The 26,012-nt window shown below is 33.8% G+C and overlaps 1 protein-coding gene across 2 annotated transcripts in view; it reads right to left on the bottom strand.

Annotated features, from left to right (window-relative positions):
* LOC149782795 (uncharacterized) overlaps positions 1–26,012 on the bottom strand; it is a 120,648-nt gene that overhangs the window by 16,081 nt on the left and 78,555 nt on the right. The window contains exons 5-8 of one of the 2 annotated variants that reach the window (XM_089934308.1): positions 21,836–21,961; positions 18,025–18,164; positions 12,340–12,394; positions 3,182–3,254 (exon numbers count right to left, since the gene is read on the bottom strand). In XM_089934308.1, coding sequence (XP_089790434.1) covers positions 3,182–3,254; positions 12,340–12,394; positions 18,025–18,164; positions 21,836–21,961 — 394 coding nt within the window. Of the gene's footprint in view, positions 1–3,181; positions 3,255–12,339; positions 12,395–14,949; positions 17,760–18,024; positions 18,165–21,835; positions 21,962–26,012 lie in introns of those variants that run through there. The other variant, XM_089934307.1, reaches the window with a different exon arrangement.

Genomic DNA, 26,012 nt, shown 5'->3' with positions numbered 1-26,012 from the left:
TAGAGTTTTCAAGGGTTCTTCTCTGTAGTTCAATACTTCAGTGGAATAGTAAGTTTCATTGACCCGTCACTGTTTCTCCATAATCTGTAGTTGTCAGTATCTTGTAATTTATAAAATCTCTTGTCTTTTTAGCATTCAGTATATCACCTGTAATCCAGTTTGGTTGATTTTGTTGCTTGACTCTCTTCAAATTAATAGGAGCATGAGTGATCCTGGTGTCGGTAAACATTTATCGAGATGTCAAAAGCATCTGATGGGTCATCAGAAGATTAAATTACTCATCAAGGGATATCTTTCAGTTCTTTAAGGAATATTTGTGAAGACATTGAGGGCATAGCAAATAGCTGAAAACACTAAAGTCACTCAAGCATGCAAATTAGCTCAGTGACCTACTTTTGGTGTGTGTGTGTGATTTGGATTTTTAATGTAGCTTTAACAATTTTTCAGTCATATCGCTACAATTTCTGCAGTGTGGCAGTTTATAGTGATGTCTAGCACTAAGGCATCATGCTGCAGACATGTAGCATGATGTCCCACCCAGTCACATTATTCTGACACCAGGCCGACCAGTCCTAACACTAACCTCATAATGCTGAATGCCAAGCGAGGCAGATGTTAGTACCATTTTTATAAGTCTTTGGTATGGCTAGGCCGTGCATCAAACCCACGACCTCCTGCATCCGAGGCGGATGTTCTAACCACTAGGCCACTGGAGCATAGGAACCTAATTAAGTGCTGTATTTAAATCTCTGACTTGTGGAAGTATTTATATTGCTACACTCGTTTGTTATGTACAATTAATTTGTATTATTTGGTAGTTTTTGATGTACCTGACCAGTAATACATAGCTAAAATTTTATCTGGGATTGTGGATTAAATATTCAGATCATTATTAATGGTAAACATATTTACTGGAATCTGAGTCTAGGACATTAAGTTTTTCACTTGATTCAAAAAACCTGTTGACAACTTTGAATGTTTTATAAAGGAGACTGACCAACATTCTGGCTCTATTATTTTGTCTTAGCTTATTATATATTTTGTTTACTTAAACATTACTCATTCTTGCATTAAAACCTGAAACAGAATCAGTCTTATTTGTTGTGTTCAGTTTTTCATTTGGGTGGATTATTATTCACTACAATTACAAGTGCTCATTGATATTCTTGGGCAGAAATATTAATTTGGAATTAGAGTGAATTTAGATAAGGACATTTTGGATTATATTATTGTGATATATCTAAAGACTTAACACATTATCACAATCCAGGCCACTGGCATATTAGCACATTCAAGACAACATTTACATGAACACGATCAATATAGCAATTTATTTGGAACATCACTGGAATTGAATTGGATCTTCATATATGTGGATTTGTGACTATTTGGGATTTAATTTGCAATACTGTAAGTTATTTTTTAAACTTTTACTTTGTATTGTAGGAAAATAAAGTATTTGTTGAATTTTACAAAACTTGTAAGTGTTGGCTCTTTCTTGTTACTTAGTTTAAGCCAACAGAGCGATAGCACAATTAAAGGCAGACCTGAGTGCTTTGTATTATAATGTTAATTAATTTGAATCAAATCAAGACAATGGGGTGAAATAAAAGAAAAGTAAAAATGCATGTAAATCCCACATGTGCAAGAGCTAATGGTCACAGTTATGTTTCAGGTCACTCATTTCAATTGATCAATCAAACACCATTATAAATATTATTAAGTAAGCAATATAAATAAACTACCTTAAATTAACCTACTCATTCAAAAATGTGATGAAAGATAGCAAGGCAACCAAGTGAAATGAGTACTTAGTGAATACAAATCTTTGTTTCACAGATATGGTTCTTTATGGAGATGAGAATTCCAGAGTTGGTACTTAGCTTAAAATTCCTGAATTGGCACTGATTTCCACAAGGATGAAAAGTTTCAAAGTTATACTATTACTTGCAATTAAATTAATGCATCAATACTTTACTAATAGAAATTGAGTTTCAACATTGACGGTTATTTCACTAAATAACTGTCCCCAGTTTTTAAAAAAAGAAATCTTTTCTGTTGTGAATCAACAACAACAAAAACAGTGATGTAATACACAATATCTTTCTCATGTACATTAGATAGTTGTTGAAACCTCTTGGAAAATGAGGTAATTTATACAAAAAAGTGAACAATTTCATTAGAAAAAAACTCTAAACCAACAATTATTCAAAATGCCATCATAAATGAGTATTCAAATGTTAAATAACCATTGCCCCATACCCCCATTTCTCTTGATGTCCAGCAAGGGTGGCAACCTGTTTTTAATTTTTTTGAAGTCCCTCAGTAACTTACCCTCTTGCTTATAGTGCAACCTATGTTTATGGACCCTGATGTGCACAAATTACTGAAGGAAAGGTGTAATTAATTAAATCCTATATATACAGTCAAACTTTGAAAACTCATAACTTCAATCTTTTGAAGATTCGGCATTATTCAAGTGACATGATGATTTGCAATTACTCAAATGACAGGAAGACTTGTCATTACTCAGATGGCTTGATGATTTGGTATTACTTGAATGATTTAAAGACTTGGTATAACTCAAATGGTTTGATGGTGTGGCACTACTCAAAAGACTTGACGATTTGGCATTACTTAAATGTCTTCAAGATGGTGTAACTCAAATGACTTGAACACTTGACATGACTCAAATGGCTTGATGATTTGGTATTACTCAAATGACCTGAAGACTTGACATGACTCAAATGGCTTGATTATTTGGTATTACTCAAATTACTTGAAGAATTGGCATGACTCAAATGGTTTGATGATTTGGTATAACTCACATGACTTGAAGACTTGGAAGGACTCAAGTGACTTGATAATTTGGCATTATTTTAATAACTTGAAGATTTGGCATATCTCAGATGGTTTGATGATTTAATATTATTCAAATGACTTAAGGTTTGGCATTACTCAAATGACTTCAAGACTTTGTGTAAATCAAATGGTTTGATGATTTGGCATTACTCAAAACACCTGAAGACCTAGCATTACTCAAATGACTTACCTAGTACCTGTATTGCCTATTTTTGACCCAGGAAAACTAAAGGTGCCAAAAATTCAAGCCCCAAATTAAGTCGCAGACCTATCTGAGTTTTCAAGGTTCTAAAGTACGAGTATTGTGTGAAGCATTTACCTGATTTACTTTTTGCTGGCATTTTACTGACATCAGACTCTGCCTCTGACACATCACCAACTTGGCTTATTACCTTGAAACATGAAATAAAAATGGCATGAAAATAAATGTCATATCTTTTTATAATGTTCCAAATTTAGATACTTCTTACTAAGCCTTGTATATAGAGATTAACTGTGTAATCTAATGGGTCCTATTTTCTAGACGTCTGGTTAAGTCTAGTGCATTGGTTATCAGTTTGGATGCATCAAGGCTATTTTATTTATATTGCATGATAACTGGAACAAAAAGGACGTAACCTCAGTATAGGCTGTATTGCATTTTCTGGTAATAGCTGTATTTCTGGTGCAAGTAACCTTTCCAGAACTGGACAATGTATACTTTATCATAGCTCTCTATGATGTCCTCAATGGACAAATCAACTCTTCTACACAGAAAATGGTCAAGAAATGTATGAGTTCATTATTCTTGAAAGACAGACTAAACATTACTCATGTTATGGTGCTAGTGCATGACATAATTACCTTTCTCCCATCAAATACTGACCAACTTGTATGTGCCCTATTCACACTGAAGCAGTTCCCCAAGGGTGAAGAAATACAAAAGACAAAGAACTATGCAAGCAGTCTTATTTGCATTAAAATGAAGTTTCCAATAAATTGAAAGCTATGCAACCATTTGACAAGTTCATGCATATAGCAGGTACATTTGTACAAAAGAAATCTTACCTAAATCTTCCCATTCTTTACAAGGAACATGCAGTATTTTTCGGCATTTTATTTATCAAATATGCAACAAGATAACTGACCAAATAACTTATTCCATTCACATGCAAACAATAATTATTATGAATACATCTAGGAAGCTTAATTTTAAAAATATGTGTTCACCAGGAATTTTACACTTTTGTGATATTCAAGGCATCACTTCATTAATTAAGTTCCTTATATACTGTTTCATATTTCTACATTTTTGATGAAATCCATTGCATTATTACATACAAGTTAAAATGCACAAGATTCCCTTACCCATGTTAGGGACTAATTGGAAACAGTATATAAACAACAGTATCATAGACAACACACTATATGCCTGCCCAATAGTCCTTTTATTAAAATAATAATAATAATAATAATGTTTTATTTATAGAGGGTGACTCATTAGTCAAGGACTATTCTCCCTTGAGGTCCTCTTAAGGAGAGTATAACAATGCACATCATATGAAGATAGCAATAGTTGCTGTTTAAGTAGCAGAAACCATTTTTCTTCTTTCAGTCATGCTCGCCTTAACCTTTGACCTTCTGACCCCTATATCAAGTTACTTCCTTATACCAAGTGCATGCCATCCACACTGTTTGGTCCAGGCATGGAATGTGGACCTAATGTGATTATGCAGAAACCATCATTATTTTTCCAGTCAGTGACCTTGACCTTTGACTTCTTGATTCCCAAATTGATACAGTACCTCATTACCCCAAGGGCAAGCAATTCACAAAATTTGACAACCACAGAGTTAGAGAATTCAAATTACTGTATGGAAACTATGTTTATCTTTTTGATCAGTGACCTGGACCTTTGACCCTAAAGTTTTCACTCTATTATGTGCAAGCTAATCACAATGTTTGGTAACTTTAGATGGTGGATAACTTGACTTATGATGCCAAAAAAAACTGGCAATAGCAGGATACACATATGGACAATATCAGAACAAAATATGCTCAACCCTATGGTGGGTGTATAAGAATCAGCACAAGTTACATTGCTTTTTCTATAAAAAAAACAGTTGCATTTGAATGAAAGTATTCTTTCCAGAAAAAACCCAAATCTGTTTGCTTTTCTATTCTATTAAAAAATCAACAGGCTGAACTCAGTAAACATTTTTATTTTCTGTTTATACTTTCAATTGATTGCAAGCAACATTCCTCACTACTACACCACTCCCTCGATAACTTGTGCCCTGCTAACTCGCGAACCCACTTATAATGTGACGTCAGGTATGGATCCCATTTTTTATACCAGAACATACCAATAAAAATTGATCCCTATTTGTTGAACTTGAAGAAAATTGCGATCAAAATTGGTAACAGAAACTATGACGTATTGCTTATTTTATCGTCAAAAACGGTAGATAGGACCTTGACATTTTAATCAACACTATGAAATATCAAATTTAAAAATAGGTCATACATTTTTTTACATTTTCTTTCCAAAAGACATTCCTAGTACACCACAATTAATGATGTGCAAAGAAATTTCAATCAATGAAAATGTCACTTACACGAGTGGAGGCAGTACTTTAATAAATAAATACAAATTAAATAACGTTTTATCAATTCAAATTTGTGTTCTAGTTATATATTTTAGTTCCTTTTAAGTGTAATCATAATAAATGCCATGTGTCCTCTTGAAATTAAATGTAAAATGCGTCAATCTACCATATCAGCTATGTCCGCGAGCGCTTCTCTGAGAACCTAATTAAGTGCAGACTGTGTTTTGATAACTGACTTCCGGAAGTATTTGTTTTATTGTTGAACTGAATTAAAAACTGGCCTCCTTTGTATTATCGTGTTAATTATGTCTTTTGAATCAAATAAAGGGTGTGGAATAAAAGAAAGGTTAAAAGACACTAAAATTCCAACAAACTTAAAAATCTAGCGGCCCCGGTCATATGTCGGGTGAACTCACTTCATTTGATCAATCGAACACATAAATGTTATTATGTATGTAACAAAAACTACCTTAAATTAACTGACTCTTTCATGACTGTGATGAAAGATAACAAAGCAGCCAGCGAAATGAATACTTCATAAAATAAAGACCTTGATTTCACTGATATGGACCATTGTGGGCAAGCGACTTTCAGAGAATTCTTGAACTGGCATAGAGATATCCTCAAGGATAATAAGAAGTTTCATTATTACTTCCAATGAAATCAGGACATCAATACTGTACTAACTGAACAGTACAAAAATTGAGTTTCGACGTAGACAATTGTCTAACAAAATAAATGTCACGTGTTTTTGAAAAAAGGAATCTTGTTTGGAGGTGTATCAACAGTTAGTCTAGTTCTCTGCAATGTGGACTCGTGATTTGGCAGAATAATATTAAACCAACTAGACTCATCAAGAAAACAAAAAGCAGTGATGCGTACACGTGATGGTTGTTGAAACCAGTTGGAACAATCTTTCATATGTTGGATATTTTGAAAATAAATGTTATTTAAACAGAATAACAAACAACTTCATTAGAAAAAGTGTGTTATTACAAATTATTATCTATGTGATTGTAAAATGAGGATTCAGTCAATAAATAGCCCATTTCCTTAGTTCCACTTCCCCCCATGTTTTTCTTGATATCAAAGCGATTTATTTCCAATTTTTGGAGGTCCTTCAGTAACTCGCACCTTCTTTAAAGTGCGGTCTATGTTTGTAGACCTCGTTGTGTGCGAGTTATCGAGGAAGAGGTGTATGTAAATCTCCTGGAAACTAGAGAATAAATATTAATTACTTTCTTAGGTACTATAATGGGATGCCATAACAGCTAATTGATCATTAGTGTAGTGATACTGGATTATCTCAATTAGTAAAGTGATGCTTGGCTCAACTGGTATAGTAGTTGTACCTGCATCTTTTAATCACATAGCCATATTGCTTGGCTGAGGTATAATATTTCTATTCAAGCCATTTAAATATTAGCTGATCAAAATATACTTTTCATAAGTGTGTGCCTGGCATAGAGCATAAAAAGGTTACAACATGACATACCATTTGTAAAAGTAACTCAATATTAAAATAATGGAATGCCAAAAATGTTCCAGTTTGTTTAATCAATATATTTTATCAATCTCTTCTTACAGTTAAGTCTTTACAGTGGAAACAAACTCAAACAAATGCATATTATTTTAATAACATTCATAACTCTTACTCAACTAGTGATGATGATCATTATAAAAGAAGCTTACATATTGTGCTTGGCCAATCAAATGGCAGGTTGTGTCACTAAAGTGAAAATATGGTCTTCAAAATCAAACTGGTTCAAGAGCCATCTTTTATTAAAATAAACATTGTTGAGGTCTTAACTTCATTACTTATTCCCCTTAAAAGTCATCTTGTTTGACTGAACTAAAAATGGAGTTTTTAGAAGATGGCAAAGTTTGCCTGTACATGTTTATGTAATTAAGAGAGTTTTATTTATTGTCCATGATAATCAGTATTGTCTGATAATGAAAACATGCCAGGTGGAGGATGCAGGTTATCGTGGCCTACTTTGAGAAATACTACTGCGTTGTGTTCCAGTGGATACATGCATATAAAAAGTTTCATGACAGCAAAAGTAGCAGTGTCTGAAAAACTTATCAAAACATGAAAAGTGCAGCCACTCAAGCATAAACAGCAGGTTATAGTGATCTACTTTGGTATGATTGTATAATACTTTTCAAGATCCAGTTTTGTGACTGTATGAGCAAAAACAGTATTTGAGACACTGAGCTACCATAAAAGATAAACATTGTAATTGAGCATAATCAGTAGGTCACATTGACATACTTCTGGTATAATGGCTTAGTATTACTCTGGGTTTATTTACATTATTAAGCCTAATGAATGCATGAGCTAGTGTTGGAGAAGTTCACCTAAATATAAAAGGTGCACATGGTCACTGGACCATAAAATTGTTGTCTGTGGCCTCCTTTGGGTACAGCTGTATGGTACTCTTCTAAATATATGCATATATCAAGTTTCAATGGCAATGGAAGCAACTGTATCTGAGAAACTGGCCAAAAAAATAAAATGAACAATTAATACCTTGGACTATGTATTTATCACGTGTATAGCTCTCCTTTTCTTGTGCAAACAATCTCAAAAGAAATTAAGAGCTCCATAGAACTAACTTCACTGATAGAAATAAAACACAAAACTAATCCTGAAAATTAGCATCTTAAATGACCATAAAAAGTAAGTCAATACCAACTACTTTTAGATCTTTTCTAACACCATCCAAATAAAGCAATGAATGTTATGAATTTTCTTCCTCAATACATATATTTAGCTTGGTCTGTTTTTATCTTTTTAACCAATACTGGCATCATTTTAGAGGCCATGGGTTGCTAGATGGTACAGAGCACTCGCCTTTAAAGATCACTGCCATCTCCCCTAAGTATGCCTGGGTTCAAGCCGTGCCTTACAAGTTTAAAACGGAGTGTTTACCTACCAAATATAATTAGTCTCCACTGGGTTCCCCAGTTTCCACAACATCCAGGACAATGCCCTATATCAGTATCTAAATACACAAAACTTAAAACCATCAAATTTGTTAGAGATTGTGCAACCATTAAACAATGAAATTCAAATTATGTTAAATGAGGAATAATGAAATGGAGGCATAGCTATTCAAATTATGAACCATTAAATTATATTTCATTCTGGGAATGGTTTACTTCTTTTATAAAATATGTCAAGTACATTTTCTGCAACTCTGAGGTACCATAAGAGATCCTGTATTCTCAAATATTTTCAGTGCCAACCTCAAGGTCAAAGTGAAAACATTTTGATGGTCTACAACTTGATACAGAGAATCCATAGATATCAAATTTCAATGGTACCGAGACACTACAAGCACATTTAAATGACACTGAGACACTACAAACATATTTCAATGATACCGAGACCCTACAAAGACATTTCAATGATACTGAGACCCTACAAACACATTTCAATGATAATGAGACCCTACAAACACATTTCAATGATACTGAGACTCTACAAACACATTTCAATGATACTGAGACCCTACAAACACATTTCAATGATACTGAGACCCTACAAACACATTTCAATGATACTGAGACCCTACAAACACATTTCAATGATACCGAGACCCTACAAACACATTTCAATGATACTGAGACCCTACAAACACATTTCAATGATACCGAGACCCTACAAACACATTTCAATGATACTGAGACCCTACAAACACATTTCAATGATATTGAGATCCTACAAACACATTTTAATGATAGTGAGACCCTACAAACAAATTTCAATGATACCGAGACCCTACAAACACATTTCAATGATATTGAGACCCTACAAACACATTTCAATGATACTGAGACCCTACAAACACATTTCAATGATACTGAGACACTACAAACACATTTCAATGTTACTGAGACCCTACAAACACATTTCAATGACACTGAGACCCTACAAACACAATGATACTGAGATGCTATCAACACATCTCAATGATACTGAGACCCTACAAACACATTTCAATGATCCTGAGACACTACAAACACATTTCAATGATACTGAGACCCTACAAACACATTTCAATGATACTGAGACCCTACAAACACATTTCAATGATACTAAGACCCTACAAACACTTTTCAATGATACTGAGACCCTATAAACACTTTTCAATGATACTGAGACCCTACAAACACATTTCAATGATACTGAGACCCTACAAACACTTTTCAATGATACTGAGACTCTACAAACACATTTCAATAATACTGAGACCCTACAAAAACTTTTCAATGATACTGAGACCCTACACATTTCAATGGTACTGAAACTACAAACACATTTCAGTGATACTGAGACCCTACAAACATATTTCAATGATACTGAGACCCTACAAACACATTTCAATGGTAATGAGACACTACAAACACATTTCAATGATACTGAGACCCTACAAACACATTTCAATGATAATGAGACTACAAACACATTTCAATGATATTGAGATGCTATCAACACATTTCAATGATACTGAGACACTACAAACACATTTCAATGATACTGCATGAGACCCTACAAACACATATCAATGATACTGAGACCCTACAAACACATTTCAATGATAATGAGACTACAAACACATTTCAATGATATTGAGATGCTATCAACACATTTCATTGATACTGAGACCCTACAAACACATTTCAATTCAATGATACTGAGACACTTCAAACACATTTCAATGATACTGAAACACTTCAAACACATTTCAATGATACTGAGATGCTATAAACACATTTCAATGATACTGAGTCCCGACAAACACATTTCAATCATACTGAGACCCTACAAACACATTTCAATGATATTGAGAGATCAATTCTACATACAGTGTGACCCTGCTGTAGCATTATTTGTTATAACACGGTTGTGGCATGGCTCCCGAAATTTTATATACATGTATTTTTCTCGTACACAAAAAAAATTCTTTCTTAAAAGTACGAAGAAAACGTAACAAGTTTATTATCGTTTTAGGGAAGAGATTGCACATGAATAATACAAGATGATGATGGTGTGGCTGCTGCAATTTTTTATGCACATGAAAAAAATGTTTTTTCTTCTTAAAAATAAAAAAAATGTTGAATTTTTTCCTTATTGGAGGAAAAATATTACCATCTGCCAATTCTTTTTATTGGTGACATTGTTGGCTCTTTAAACTTGTATCTACAACCATTGGTTTGGAGTGGAGAAATTCACAGGCCCCATGAAAAGAAGCCACAAACTTGATATAAAATGCACTGAAATTCATCTGTGTCATCCATAAACAACATCTTTGTCCATACTGACAAACTATCTTTAAGTTAACAGTGTATTGTTATATCATAATTTGCTTATGTTGACATCAAGCATGAGTACTTATGTTGTGAGATATTCGCTTTTTTTGTTGTTGACATTTCTGGTAGTGAAGATCAACCAGAAAAGGCATTATCTCGTAATTTTTCTTTCGTAGGATTTTTGGATGCCCACTAGTAATTAATATATTTACATAGACCGACATTTGTATGTGGATGGTAAGTAAAATTCCTCTTCTTTTCACTCAGAGTTAAATCCTTCAGAACACTCACATTTTCTGTGCTAATCCTTGTCATCAGACCAGAACACCTGCATCTCTATCGTCTGTTGACCTATTGTTAAATTTCTTATGCATGCATGGAAGGCAGCATCACTCCACTACCACAAATGTAAATTTAAAAAAAAAAAAAAAAGCAACATCTTATTTTTTGGTCTATTCATAAGGCAGGGAGGAACAGTAACTATGTTCGACCAAATGACAGCCAATTCCTTTTTATAAAATGTACCCAGATAAAATAGTTTGCTGAAATTTCAAAGAAAACATTACCTTTGAAGCACCAATTGTTATGTAAACATATTAAGCGAATGGAAAAAAATCAGTCTCAATCATGCGATACAATTTTTTTATGTTGCCGCCACAACAAGAAATGGGCAATTGTTTGGTTCTCCAAAACTGTTCTTTAGTGGTTACTTCAATAATGAATGCACCCTTCATCCGAGAAAGCTGACTACAATCTTCAATAAAAACAAAGAGGTTTTCTTCAAAGGAAGTCAGTACCAAACTTACATAAAAGCAATGGAATCTGATGGATTTTTTCATTTTACAACATGACTGGAACACGTTTGCTGTGCCATGAAAGTTTCCTTATGAACACTACCAATGGCAGCTTAAAATGAAAACTAACTTTTACCGACTTGGGACATACTGAAAAGTAAATGCGCTTCATCATTCGTTATGTGATTGTGCTATGTTTTTCCACTGAATTCAGACCTATATGACATGTGACAAAATTATTGAACATTTTAAATCTCTGTGTGTGTGCACATTTTTAATGGAATTACTTATATTGTGGATTCATTGTGATGAGATTCGTCGTGAGTACAGGGTGTTGATACTCTATTCATGCTATACATTAGACATGTATATATAAACAGTATACACATATATATACCAATCCATGGTTCTCTAAATAAAGTAAAATATTATATCTGCCTTCTCTGTTTTCACAACAGGTGTGTTTCTCATTTAATATGCATCGATTTATGATGGTAACTGTGCCAATGAAGCACATATCTACTGCCCACATTTATTACCTACCCACCACCACAAATTTTTTGGGGTAGATGCATAATTTTCTTCAGCTAACTGACCTGGTTGCTTATAACATGGTTTGGTCTACAACACGGTCAGAAGGAGTATATTATTTTGTGTGTTGTATAATTGATTCTACTATACAAGCAAGCACCATTGAGCTAGGCTAATATATATATATATATATATATATATATATATATATATATATATATATATATATTGGAAAGTTTTCTTACCTTGGGTCTATCTGGATCCGGTATATACATGTCACCTCTGTGTCTGTGTGAAAACCTACAGATCAGAGAGGCACAGGGTGTGCCAAGACAGAAGAGAACACAGCGATGGACACACAGACACAAACCCATGATTAGTGCAGAAATGTTCAAATATATGTAATTTGCCATCCAGAAATGTGATCATTGGTTATTGTTTGCCAGACATAGACATAGTTTTTACCATTTTCAAAAAATTAATAATAAAATTTGATGTCAATTTTTTAAAATGTAAATTAGATGTTATGGGGGTAATATATCTCTTAAAATAGTCATAAAACAATTTTAGGAGAAAAAAAAATTACATTTTGATTTCATACACAAAAATAAATGCAGAAAATTTTTATTGCATTTCCAAAACAAATGGAGAAATGGGATATACAAATTTATGTTGACCAGATTATCAAAGTAAACAAGAATTTAATGAAAAGTTTCATAGCATATTGTACCAATCAAGAGTATTTTAAAAGAAAGTTTGATTGTTGGGTGAAGAAAAAACAGATAAAAAGAAGGAAGAAATGAAAAAGAAAAAGAAAAACAGGCAAAATATTAGTTTACTGAAATTACATAAATTTTCTAAAAGCAAAACTATTTGTCATAAACCTAACTAGTTATGGATATAATATTTATTTTTGATCCAATTATTTTAAATTAATACTTGAATCTCAAAATGAAAAGATGCTAGATACCACACATATTTATGTAGAATATACATAAAAAGTCTAAAATTATGAATATATATGTGTATGCTAGTATTCAAGTAAAATAATGAAAACATTATTATTGAAATTTGAACTTGCAAAAAAGAAGATTAAATTATTATACTTTACCTTAAGGTTGTTTTTCTCCAAGCTTTAACTGAATAGATTTTATATATACCCATTACTAGTAAGTTCATTCAATATCATCGGCATGACACAATTTACAGTGATCCCTCATGGCAAAGCACCTCAGTCAGTATAGTTTCTCAAATAATATAGGTATGACCATGGATCCCATTTTCTGGTTAGAAGAAATTTTGATCTTGAATCTACCTCAATATAAGGTGACAATTCTTATAATGCCATACAAATTTATGACATTCAAAACAGCATTATAATGAGGGACCATGGCATTTAAGGGGCAGCAACTATGGATGTGGAGAGAACTTGCACAGTGAGTAGAGTTGACAGCAATGTAAAATTTTTACATGAAGTGAGGCATTCACAGCCACCCCAGATACTATGGTTCTGATACCCTTGAAAGTGAAAGATTATTAATATCCACCATTTGCTCAAGGATTTGGGAATATACTCTCATAGTTATTCTGTGACATCCTAACTGGGTTAGTCAACTGTAACTTTGGGAAGTCTGCTAATAGATACAGAAGTCAAATCCAGGTATTGATTTTTTTAAAAATTAAATTTACAATGAAATTTGTACCCTACTGTATCATTTAAAAATGTGGTCTTACATATGATGGTATACAAAACATAATAAGTGTAATACAACATTCTTGAAATTTTTGAATTTTGATTGTTTTCCTGCTGGCTTTTTTGTGCCACAGCAACACAAGTAGGTTATTTAATTCTAAGGCAATCTAAATAAAGTGTTTGCCCAAAGGACACACTCTGGTTGCTGACCTAAGCTGATCCAATGGCAGGACTGAAACCCATTTACTTTCAGTCACAAGTTATACACTCTAACCTCTAAGCCACTGTGGCTTCTACCGCCATTAGCCCCCCCTTACACCATGAAAGAGGCTTCATTTGGAGTATTCAACATCTCCAAGCCTGCAGTGAAGACTGAATGTACTTATTTATAATATGCACTTACTGATAGTGAAACGTGTTACTGATAGTGAAACGTGTTACATTATGAGTATGTATACAGTTTCAATAATTATGCTCATCAATCATATTTAATATAGTCCACCATATGCCTAATTAAGACGTTAAGAAAGACCTATGTAGAACAAGGTAGTATAGAAATATGGTTAATTAAGACAGCAAGAAAGACAAGACAGACTTAGAACAAAGTAATAGAGAAATATTTTTAATTAAAACAGCAAGAAAGAAAAGGCAGAATTAGAACAATACAAAAATGTGGTTAATTGAAACAGCTGGAAATAGTAGGCAGAATAAAAAATAAGGTAATGGATACAAAAAGAGTCACAAATACTTATTACGTAGTACAACAAAATGCAAGATAAGCATATTTGTTGTTTTATAGTTTGTGTACCATTTACACACACACACGTCTGTGCATATTTTCCATATTTACTCGGGGTTTGAAATAGACACTATCAAGCGTTTTGCTAGTTACAATTCTGATATGCCAGGAAATTGCTAGTTACAATTCTGATATGCCAGGAAATTGCTAGTTACAACTCTGATATGCCAGGAAATTGCTAGCTACAATTCTGATATGCCAGGAAATTGCTAGCTACAACTCTGATATGCCAGGAAATTGCTAGTTACAATTCTGATATGCCAGGAAATTGCTAGTTGCAATTCTGATATGCCAGGAAATTGCTACTTACAATTCTGATATGCCAGGAAATTGCTAGTTACAATTCTGATATGCCAGGAAATTGCTAGTTACAATTCTGATATGCCAGGAAATCGCTAGCTACAACTCTGATATGCCAGGAAATCACTAGTTACAATTCTGATATGCCAGGAAATTGCTAGCTACAATTCTGATATGTCAGGAAATTGCTAGCTACAACTCTGATATGCCAGGAAATTGCTAGTTACAATTCTGATATGCCAGGAAATTGCTAGTTACAATTCTGATATGCCAGGAAATTGCTAGTTACAATTCTGATATGCCAGGAAATTGCTAGTTACAACTCTGATATGCCAGGAAATTGCTAGTTACAATTCTGATATGCCAGGAAATTGCTAGTTACAATTCTGATATGCCAGGAAATTGCTAGTTACAACTCTGATACACCAGGAAATTGCTAGCTACAACTCTGATATGCCAGGAAATCACTAGTTACAATTCTGATATGCCAGGAAATTGCTAGCTACAACTCTGATATGCCAGGAAATTGCTAGCTACAACTCTGATGTGCCAGGAAATTGCTAGCTACAATTCTGATATGCCAGGAAATCGCTAGTTACAATTCTGATATGCCAGTAAATTGCATGTTCCATTTTTGATATGCCAGTAAATTGCTAGCTTCACAAAATGAACTAGAAGTTTCATGCTAGTGATATTCTAAGTGTGTGTTTCAATTTTATTTTGGGTTGTTAAATATGCTGGTGGATATTGAAAACAGCCTGATGTTTGCTAGCTTTAAATATTACAACTATCAAAGTGCTTCTAGTTAAGCACAAGGCCCATATATCTTTAGTTTCATATATGTGTTTATTATCAAGGTTTACAGAATTTTATTGAAATCTACATTCAAGACCTTTCTCCTGAAACTAAATCAAACAAGATCTGAATCACATCAACGCCAAGTGGCTGCAGACTTGTGGGGGCTCACATCAACGCCAAGTGGCTACAGACTTGTGGGGGCTCACATCAACGCCAAGTGGCTACAGACTTGTGGGGGTTGATATCATGGGTTTCAGATATTAAATTCTGATTTAATAAATATTTCAGTGTCTTATGTCAGACTTAAAGACTATATATTTTATAAAGATAGAAATTAGTACGTATGTATGTTACTGCCAATATGATGATCTTTGTGTACAAAGAACCAAGTCAAACAGGGGACTTAACTCTATAACATTTTCCTCTAAATATAACAAAAATCAAAATCTGATTAAGGTTTTCCTTGTGTAAAGCCTCAGAGCAAATTTAGTTTCAATCCATTAAATCTACTAAAGTAAAAGAGCCAAATGAACTTTGTGATGCATATGAATTGATGAGACAGATTAACATCAGTAACAAAATGTTTCCACCATACATTTGGTGAGGGGCATGATATTAGGCCTGTTTGGTACAAATCATTAATTTTTCCACTTTGTATTTTTGATTTACGTTCCTTTCATTTTCAATCAAGATTTCCTGTTTTAAGTTTGGAGTCCTGCTTGCAATCATATTCCACTTTCTGGTGCTGATACAATAATTTGACATTACACTTTTTGGAGGAAAAACATGACTGTATATTTTCCCATGGCTGATCAATCATATTTGCTCTTTTTTTTGAAGGTGCATTCAATTTTAAGATATTATGGTCTTTGCCAATTCTATAATCTGTGTATGGAATATGAATGGGGCTCTGTACATATTGAAACTGCAATGGGACTGGTTTTACTTGTAAGGTATCTGTACATGGAGATGGTGGCGGTGGATTCACTTTTAGAAAATTTATTAGCTTGTGAACTTCCTGATGAAGCTGTTGATAAGTTATATCCTGCAACATTTTCGTTTTCTTTTTCTTTCTTATACCAATACCTAAACAACATGGTTGACGTTGTCCTCTTGGTATACCCAGTGTCATAGAATCTGGCTGTCCTTTTCTGGATTTCCACATCATATTTTGAAGTGGAACTTGATTCATATTTGATGAATTTCCTCCAAGAAGACATATTAATGTCTCCACTGCATTTGTTGATGCATTATGTTTCAGAATATCCCAAAATGTAATATTGGACACCGGCATATGTTGAACAACAGACTGAAATTCAACACCATGGACACTTGGCTCATTTGTTGTACCATGAACAATGTTTTCCTTTGTTGTATTTGGAACAATGTTTACCTTTATTGCACCCTGAACAAAGTTTTCCTTTGTTGTACTCTGTACAAAGTTTTCCTTTGTTGTACTCTGTACAATGTTTACTTTTATTGCACTCTGAACAAACTTTTCCTTTGTTGTACTCTGAACAATGTTTCCCTTTGCTGTACTCTGAACAATGTTTTCCTTTGTTGTACTCTGAACAATGTTTTCCTTTGTAGTACTCTGAACAATGTTTTCCTTTGTAGTACTCTGGACAATGTTTTCTTTTGTGGTACTCTGGACAATGTTTTCTTTTCTCATACTGAGATCCAATGTATTACCTTTATCTTCTGCATCTGATATATCCTCAATTCTGATATCATCTTCCATTATGCCTGATTCAGTGCTTTCACTTTCTCTAGACATGACTGGTTCAATTCCTTTATCAATCAACAATTCAGCTCTTTCCCTAGTCATTAAATCTTTGTATTGTGAATAGTTCTTGTTTAAATCTTCATATTCAGCTTCTTCACTCTTGGAAATCCTGTGTTCAACGTTTGAAAGTTTCTGTTCAATCCTTATCAACCTATCACTTTCTTTAATTTTTGTATGTTCATTCAGCAGAATTTCATCCACTTTCCCATTCTTTTTAACCAGCTGTTCATCCATCTGCTTATATTTTTCAAGGAGAAGTTTGGCTTCCTCAGAAAACCCCATCTTTTCACTTTAAGATAGAAAGAAAGAAAGAAAGAAAGACATAGAGTAAAAGATAGAGAGATGACAAGTGAGCGATAGAGTTGAAACAATACTGATGACTGGAATTAAGATAATACTGCATAGAAGTTTTAAGGTCTTGGTACAAAAATCAAAGTCTTTAAACATAATAAATGAAATTCTATGGAATTCTGTATGACTGCAACAAAATATATAAAATATATTTCATAAAAAAAGTTAAAAAATTGTTGGTAAAGAAATTGATAAGATCTTACCGCAACTGTTTTGATGATGTTCTTGATTGTGACAGTTCTTTCAATCTGTTTAACTCTTCATCAGCTACATGATAGCGATTATGAATTGGAATTTTGTTCCCAGTCATGAAATACATTCTGTCTACCCTGTGTGCGAGAATCTGTAAAATAAAAAATGCTAGATTTTGTTCTTGTAAAACAAATGTACCCATACTGCTCCAATTATGTTATTTAAAGTATTCCAGAATAGTATTATAGTGCCAGAATCAATTTTTTCAGGTGGTATTCTAGCCATCTATGTCTTAGATGAGATATATTTATATATAATTCTCTAAATTCTCTTTATATATTTAATTATTGTTTGCCTATAGTTGAGGGGTACATCTGTATTTACTGTAATTTAGTGGATGGGATTCCTGTTAATTTTGGTGCCATCTGTAGTCACTCTGGCCCAATGATATGTGGGGGCCATTCAGGACATCAAGCAATTGAAACAAAGAAGCCATTATGGACTTACAATAAATCACTGAAAGAAAGTTTCTCTTTATAATAATACATTTAGTTTCATGACCATTTGTTGTAACATTTGTAGCTCTTTAAGAAGGTGTAAAGTTAAGTAGTTACAGTGTAATTTGGAATTAGTTAGCTAATAAGAAAATATTTTACAAGTTATTTCCCACTTAATATAAATTTTGGAAAATTCTGAGACACACTAAATCTTACCAATGAGCATTAGTGGATAGTGTATATATGGCTATAATTTGGTTACAGAATGTAGCATTAGTGGAGAGTGGATATATGGCTATAATTTGGTTATAGAATGTAGCATTAGTGGAGAATGGATATATGGCTATAATTTGGTTATAGAATGTAGCATTAGTGGATAGTGTATATATGGCTATAATTTGGTTATAGAATGTAGCATTAGTGGATAGTGTATATATGGCTATAATTTGGTTACAGAATGTAGTATTAGTGGAGAGTGAATATATGGCTATAATTTGGTTATAGAATGTAGCATTAGTGGAGAATGGATATATGGCTATAATTTGGTTATAGAATGTCACATTAGTGGAGAGTGGATATATGGCTATAATTTGGTTATAGAATGAGGCATTAGTGGAGAGTGGATATATGGCTCTAATTTGGTTATAGAATGAAGCATTAGTGGAGAGTCGATATATGGCTATAATTTGGTTATAAAATGTAGGTTCTGTGCATTTTGGTTCGTATGCCACAGTTTGACAAATCCATTTAATACAATCAGGCCATAAGTTAGCTAAGCATCAGTCAAAAAAAGTCTTCAGAGAATGCTTTATTTAAGGTCTGGTAGGACCATTTAAAGCAAGGGTAAATTAAAGTGCAAGTGAGTCAGCATGCAAGCTTCATATAGAATTAAATGTATAAAAGAAAAACTCTCTCTTTTATCTAATTCCCCAAGTGAAGCACAGTTACCTCAGAATAGACAAAACAATAGACTCAAAGGACATTCAAAAATTGTGGCATAAAACAACAGTCATAATTTTACAAAACTTGGAGCAAACGTGACAATCTAAGCTGTTCTGATAAATACTGTCATGAATATGTGTGCAACTATTCCATAATTAACATGAAACTGCTTTAGCTGAATCATGCCAATAAGCTGTAAAACTTAAAAATGCAATAAATCCCAATAACAAAAATGGTTATAGACTGGTTATAGACTGTAGCATTAGTGGAGAGTGGATAAATGGCTATAATTTGGTTATAGAATGTAGCCATTCAATAGGATTGATGGGTACCCAGTAGAAGTTTCCTAAAATTTTAACTGTAACATACTTGGTAGTACAATATAACAAGATACATAAGAGGTAGATAAGCTCACCTACCTTACTTTACTGCATCATCAAGTGATTTGGCACTTTTTAAAAATTAGTTTTCCACTATAGAGATGTACTTCAACTAACAATGATTCTTCAAATACTGTTAATACAATCTACTTCATTAAGACTAATTAGAAACTATTTAAAAAATAGTGGCAATATTGAAAGATACTGTTCAGAATAAGATTAATTTAAGATTTTAATAATACAAGTTTACATATCAAGTATGCTTAAAAACTGTTTAGAAATACAGCTTCATACATGTTAACAACCTCAACTAACTAGATGTCAGACCACTTCATTGATATTCTGCTCATTTTTAAACTCACAGAACACTTGGATTCTATGAGCTGATATACCTATGGAAATTTGAAATCTATACTACAAGTCATACATTCTTCCAACAATAGATTATTGTTCAAATGTATGGGGAAAACTGCTAAATCTGAGCTTGACAGGATTTATAAACTTCAGAAATGAACAGCATGTGTAATTTTAGATGCATCTATTGATCATCCCTCAAAAGCATTATTTATAGAACTCAGATGGTTCACAATATATGGCAGGATAGATTTTCACAAGGCAGTTCTTTTATATAAATGTCTACATGGAACTGCACCAGAGTATCTTCAGGACTTATTCAGGATTTTTTCAACACAATACCAGTTGAAATCAATATCACATGGAAACCTTCTAGCATCAAAACCAAGAACAGAGCAATTTAAAAAGAGCTTCCAAATTATACTCTGGTACAGTTCTGTGGAACACGCTTCCAGTACATGTAAAATCTGCTGAAAATATTAGAGTATTTAAGAAGAGATATCATGAGCATGTATGTGCTTCTAACTGATAATGGAAATTAGTATTTTAATACTAAATATGTTAAAATAAACAGTAATTATTGCTATCTTCATATAATGTGCAACGTTATACTCTCCTTAAGAAGGCCTCAAGGGAGAATATACCAAGTTCAACAAAAATCTGTCCAGAAATATAGCCTTTTGGTCTGGTTGGCCCCAGAGGGTGCATATTGCTTTTTTTACATTGCCCAGCAAGACCCATTCACCCCTCATCATAAATATCCTTGCGCCAGTGCATATAGTTTTATGTAGTGACCAGCTCAACCAATCAGACATCTGATCACCTTACGTATGTGTACATATCATCTATATTTAAAGTCTGCCAACATTTTCATGATATAAGCCTACATACGATAAAAATCTATTACAGCCTCAAGACAGATAACAAGATGAGCCAAAAAGATGTCAGAGTACCTCCTTTGATAAGCTCTAATGTTGGTCATAATGAAACTTATCCAGAACCTTGAACCATACATGCCAAGTAATCAAAATCTCATCAGCAATAAGGCTTCAAATGTGGCAACAAGAAATCATTGATAGAAGTACCGACAACTAATGATACGTGGGATGATTGAACATGCCATATGTCCAAAGGCTAGGCAAGTTTAAAATCTAATAAGATCTGGTACATATGATTATCAAAAATGTGTACAGAATTCTGTTGCAATAGGCAAAATATTGTTAATTCGTTACTTTTCAGTGGTATCCTTTTGCACAGTTCTGGAGACAATTACATTTTTGTCAGTACTTAAATTCATGATAAGGAAGAAGGGGTCCTATTTCCTTCATGGATCAATATTTCAAAATGTCCTGTCCTTAACTTTGTGCTCTCTAGTATCCACACAGTCCATGAAAATTGGTATTCCACAACCAAAAGTATGTTGACAGTAGTTATTATCCACCATAATGAACAGTTTCCAAATCTTGCTTTTATTTTCTTAATCAAGCTTAATTTTCTATAAATTGTTACAAAAAACAAGCTGAAGAATGAGTATTTCAGTTTGACATGTGAATTTTTTCAGTGTGATAGCAAGAGGGAAGTATATAGGTAGAGAAAAAGAAGAATATAGTCACTATATCTGGGATAGATTTTTTGGGTCTGCTTCTTGCCTCTGAGGAACGTTTCAATGCACGAGATTGTGAGACAGCTGACCATTCTTTCTCTAGACGTGAACTCTGCAAGTTAGGATTCCATCTCTCTGATTCTCTGTTATGTTTTTCACTTGGTGTACCACTCTGAAATATTATGGAAAAAGAGAAAACAAATTGTTTATTGTAGTTACCTATGTGTGATATGCCACATCCGACTGTGGACAATACAAATCCAGACCCAGATCTGAGTACACATCATGTCATAAGGGCCAAGTCGTGACACATAACATGAAAAACACACAATTCTGAATTACCAAAACTCCAAACAGAATGTTTTTTTTTCCCCCATACAATGCTTCTATAACAAAGAAAATAATTTGACCTGCAAAGGTTGTCATCAAGTAAACAATTTCTTATTCAATGGTTTGTCTGAGCTGCAAAAGGCTGTCAACAAGTAAACAATTTCTTATTCAGTGGTTTGTCTGAACTGCAAAAGGTTGTCAACAAGTAAACAATTTCTTATTCAATGGTTTGCCTGAACTGCAAAAGTTGTCTTCAAGTAAACAATTTCTTATTCAATGGTTTGTCTGAACTGCAAAGGTTGTCAATAAGTAAAAAAATTCTTATTCATTTGTTTGTCTGAACTGCGAAGGTTGTCATAAGTAAACAATTTCTTATTCAGTGGTTTGTCTGAACTGCAAAAGATGTCAATATGTAATCAATTTTTTATTCAATGGTGGTTTGTCTGAACTGCAAAGGTTGAAAGATTAGCATCTACCAAGCTTTGTGTTCACAAGATTCTGCCATACACTAGACAGAAAGGGCAATAACTCTTAACAAAACTTGTGGGAGAACAGGAATTTTTTAATATGTGCTTCTTTAATTGATTATCCTACCATTACAAACTTTCATGGTGATCTATTGAAAACTCAGATTACTTGCATTCACATGGTTCCCCCATTAGATGCCAAGTAAAAAGGGCAATAACCAAGTAAAAAGGGCAATAACACTATAACAAAAAAAACAGGAACCAAGTGATTTTTTAATATCCACATCTTCACATGATGATCATAACATTTACAAAGTTTTAAGAAAATCCACTAAAATCTGTGAGACTAGTTTCATTCATACACTACATTCAGGTGCAAGTTATATAGTGTAATTCCTCTTACACAAATTGTGGAAGCACAGTGATTCATTGATTTACACATCTTCGGATGATCATAATATTTACCAAGTTTCATGGCAATCAACAAAAACTGGTTGCACTGTCTGCAAAACTCTTATGAAAAGTGCAGGAGCAAAGTGATTTGTCAATAAGAACTTCATGAGGTGATGAACATATTAGTATAGACATACTGGCATGGAATCCATCAAAATCTAAGGAACTAGTTGCACTATCAAGATTGTGTGGACAAAATGACTAACAAATGGATGGAAATGAGGATTCCCATATACTCCAGCCTAGAAATGGAGGTATCAATATGGAAAGAACATCACTACTAAACTGTGAACACAAATATAAAAATGAACAAGATGTCCATTATCAGTCATCTGGGTAGCTGACACATCAACTTGTAAATGCAAATTCGCACGTGTGTTGAAACTGATGTGGGCAAAGAAAATGCTACATTGTCTATTAAAGCTGGTGAAATTTATATTATTTCCAAGACATTATACAGATCAGCCATTTAGATGCAAAATCACCTCACTAATATGTGTGGATGTTATTCATAATCCAACTTGTCAGATTCAGTTTTGATGAGTGTCCACAAGATCAGCCAATCAGATGAGTGTCCACAAGATCAGCCAATCAGATGCATGAGATAAACTCATTAATATGCATGGATATCACTTCTAATCAAACTCATCTGAAATATGAGCTTACATAACAAATCTTCGCAAAATCTGATTAGAAATATGGCCTCCCGAGTGTTCACAAGTTCAGACAATCAGATGCTAGATAATCTCATAGATTCATAAGCATAGATACTGCTTGGAATAAAAATTTGTCCCAGGTCTTGATGATATAAGTTTACATACTAAACCTGATCAAAGTCCAATCAGAAATGAACCCTCTAGAATGGTCATAAACAAGTGTTGATGGATGGGCAAAAGGATAATGCAAAATAGACAAAGGCCCATACCATAAGTACACATGATATTTAACCAGATGGGCATAAAATAAATTGAATGTCTGGTGATAAATATGATTGCACTTGTGTAAGAAATTCAGAAGCAATTTAAAGTGGCTGCACTTCCTAGGCAAGTCTTAAATAATAATGTCTTTTGGTTCTTTTTAAATCACTATAATTTACTAACACACAAAAGTAATATAAAATTAATCTTCCAAAATTCATCTTCACAAACAGCAAAACAAAAACTATAAAGATGTATATTATAAAATATGCTTCCACAGCCTCCTCTCCAGTGAAGCACACTTTACCCAAATGACTTTTACTTTTCAGAATCTACTTGACATTATCGGACTTCTGCTCAACCTACTATTGGTCTGAAATAAAATTACCAACTGACAGATCATTAATATTTATCTAGCAGTCCTGTCAGATTATTTCTTTGCCATTTCGATACAGAAATATATGACAGTTATGCAATTTGTTCATTCATTTGTATGATATTATTTTCTTCTGCATAGTTGTCATGACATCATGAAAGCAACAACCTTGTTATTTAACACGTTATAATCAACTTTTTTAATGTTCAATGTTTACTTAATTCTATTTGCAATGCATATTACAGTAATCTGTATCGTTTTTTGTTGGTATTGGTGGTGGTGGGTTAAAACTAATTTTTATGATGTAATACTTACCTATTGCTGATACACAGCTTACCCTTTCTGGAATGGAAATAATCTCATGATGAGAATTCAACCTCCCATACAGTGACTTCAAGAAGATTCTTGAAGCTGACCCTACACAGTGCCAGCTCAAGTATAAAGTCCTCATCCATCTATGACACAGACTACATGCAGGACATCAGTGCAGGTAGGATGAAGTAATTCAGCAATAGCTGAAGGTCAGTAATACATCATTTAATCTTCGTGAATGAAAGGCCACTCTTGGTAAGGGACTGATCAGCTATCTTGATTGTTGTAATAATCCACCTCAAAATAGCAAACCAAAATATCAGCCATGCCCTTCTGAGGAAGGAAAAGACACTTTCTTGTCCCTTTAGAGGCTGACAAAAATTTGGAGAGGGGTTTAAAGTCAACAGATTCCATCTAGGCATTAGAAAGTAAGACACTAGACTCTGCAGTTCGAAATAACAGATCATATCAGCAATATTAAAATCCAAACCGATGGCCAGGTCATTTGAAAATTGAGTGTCGGAAAGGTCTGCCCTATGGTCAATGATAGTAGAAACTAGGTATTGTCTTTCTTCAGTAATGAAGAAAAGACAATCTGTCACTACACTCATGTAGTGACAAATAGGATTAACACATTTTCTACTGCACCAGTTGAAAACAAGCCTTCACTTGGCATCAAAGACCTTGAATGTAGAACATTTTCTGGCCTGTACAATGCATGTGGCAACTTTGCTCAAAAACTCGGATAGAACGTTTGGGGTGGAGAATCTATGGGCTGTTGTGAAGGAATATAACCCCTGTACTGTGACATAACATCTGGCGCAATGTCCTAGCATGATCTACCAGTAGATCAAGAAGATCACTGAACAAAAATTACTGGGGCCACAGAGGGGTTATCAAAATGAGCTGAGCAGAGGAGGTGCTTACTTTTTTAAGAAGTTGCGGAGATATCCTGAGGGGTGGGAAGGCATAACTGAACAGACAATTCCACTACAGGCTGAAAGCATCCGCTGCACAGAATACTGGTCTGAGCTTGGGGAAATGTAACAAGGGAGCTTGTTGTTTAGCCTTGTTGCAAACAAGTCCACCAAGGGTCTCCCACAAAGTCTGAACAGGGAATCTGTGAATGATTGGTGAAGAGACCATTCCATGGGGACTATCTTGCCCCTTGTAGACAGACTGTCCACTGAAATTATTTTTTTTGCCAGAAAAGTGGCAAACTCAGATGATAATCCCTTCCGAAATTGCTTTTAAACCTCCATACAGAGAGAAGGGGCATGTGTGCCTCCATGTCACCTGAGGTATGCTACCACCAACATGTTGTCAGAAGAGGAAATTATGCAACAACTTCTTATTTTGTCAATGCAC

This window comes from Sinohyriopsis cumingii, chromosome 15 (genome assembly GCF_028554795.1).
Source record: "Sinohyriopsis cumingii isolate HCF-2022 chromosome 15, ASM2855479v2, whole genome shotgun sequence".
NCBI lineage: Eukaryota > Metazoa > Mollusca > Bivalvia > Unionida > Unionidae > Sinohyriopsis > Sinohyriopsis cumingii.
Note: the sequence above shows the minus strand (reverse complement) of the source record. Positions and strands in the feature narration are given on the sequence as shown.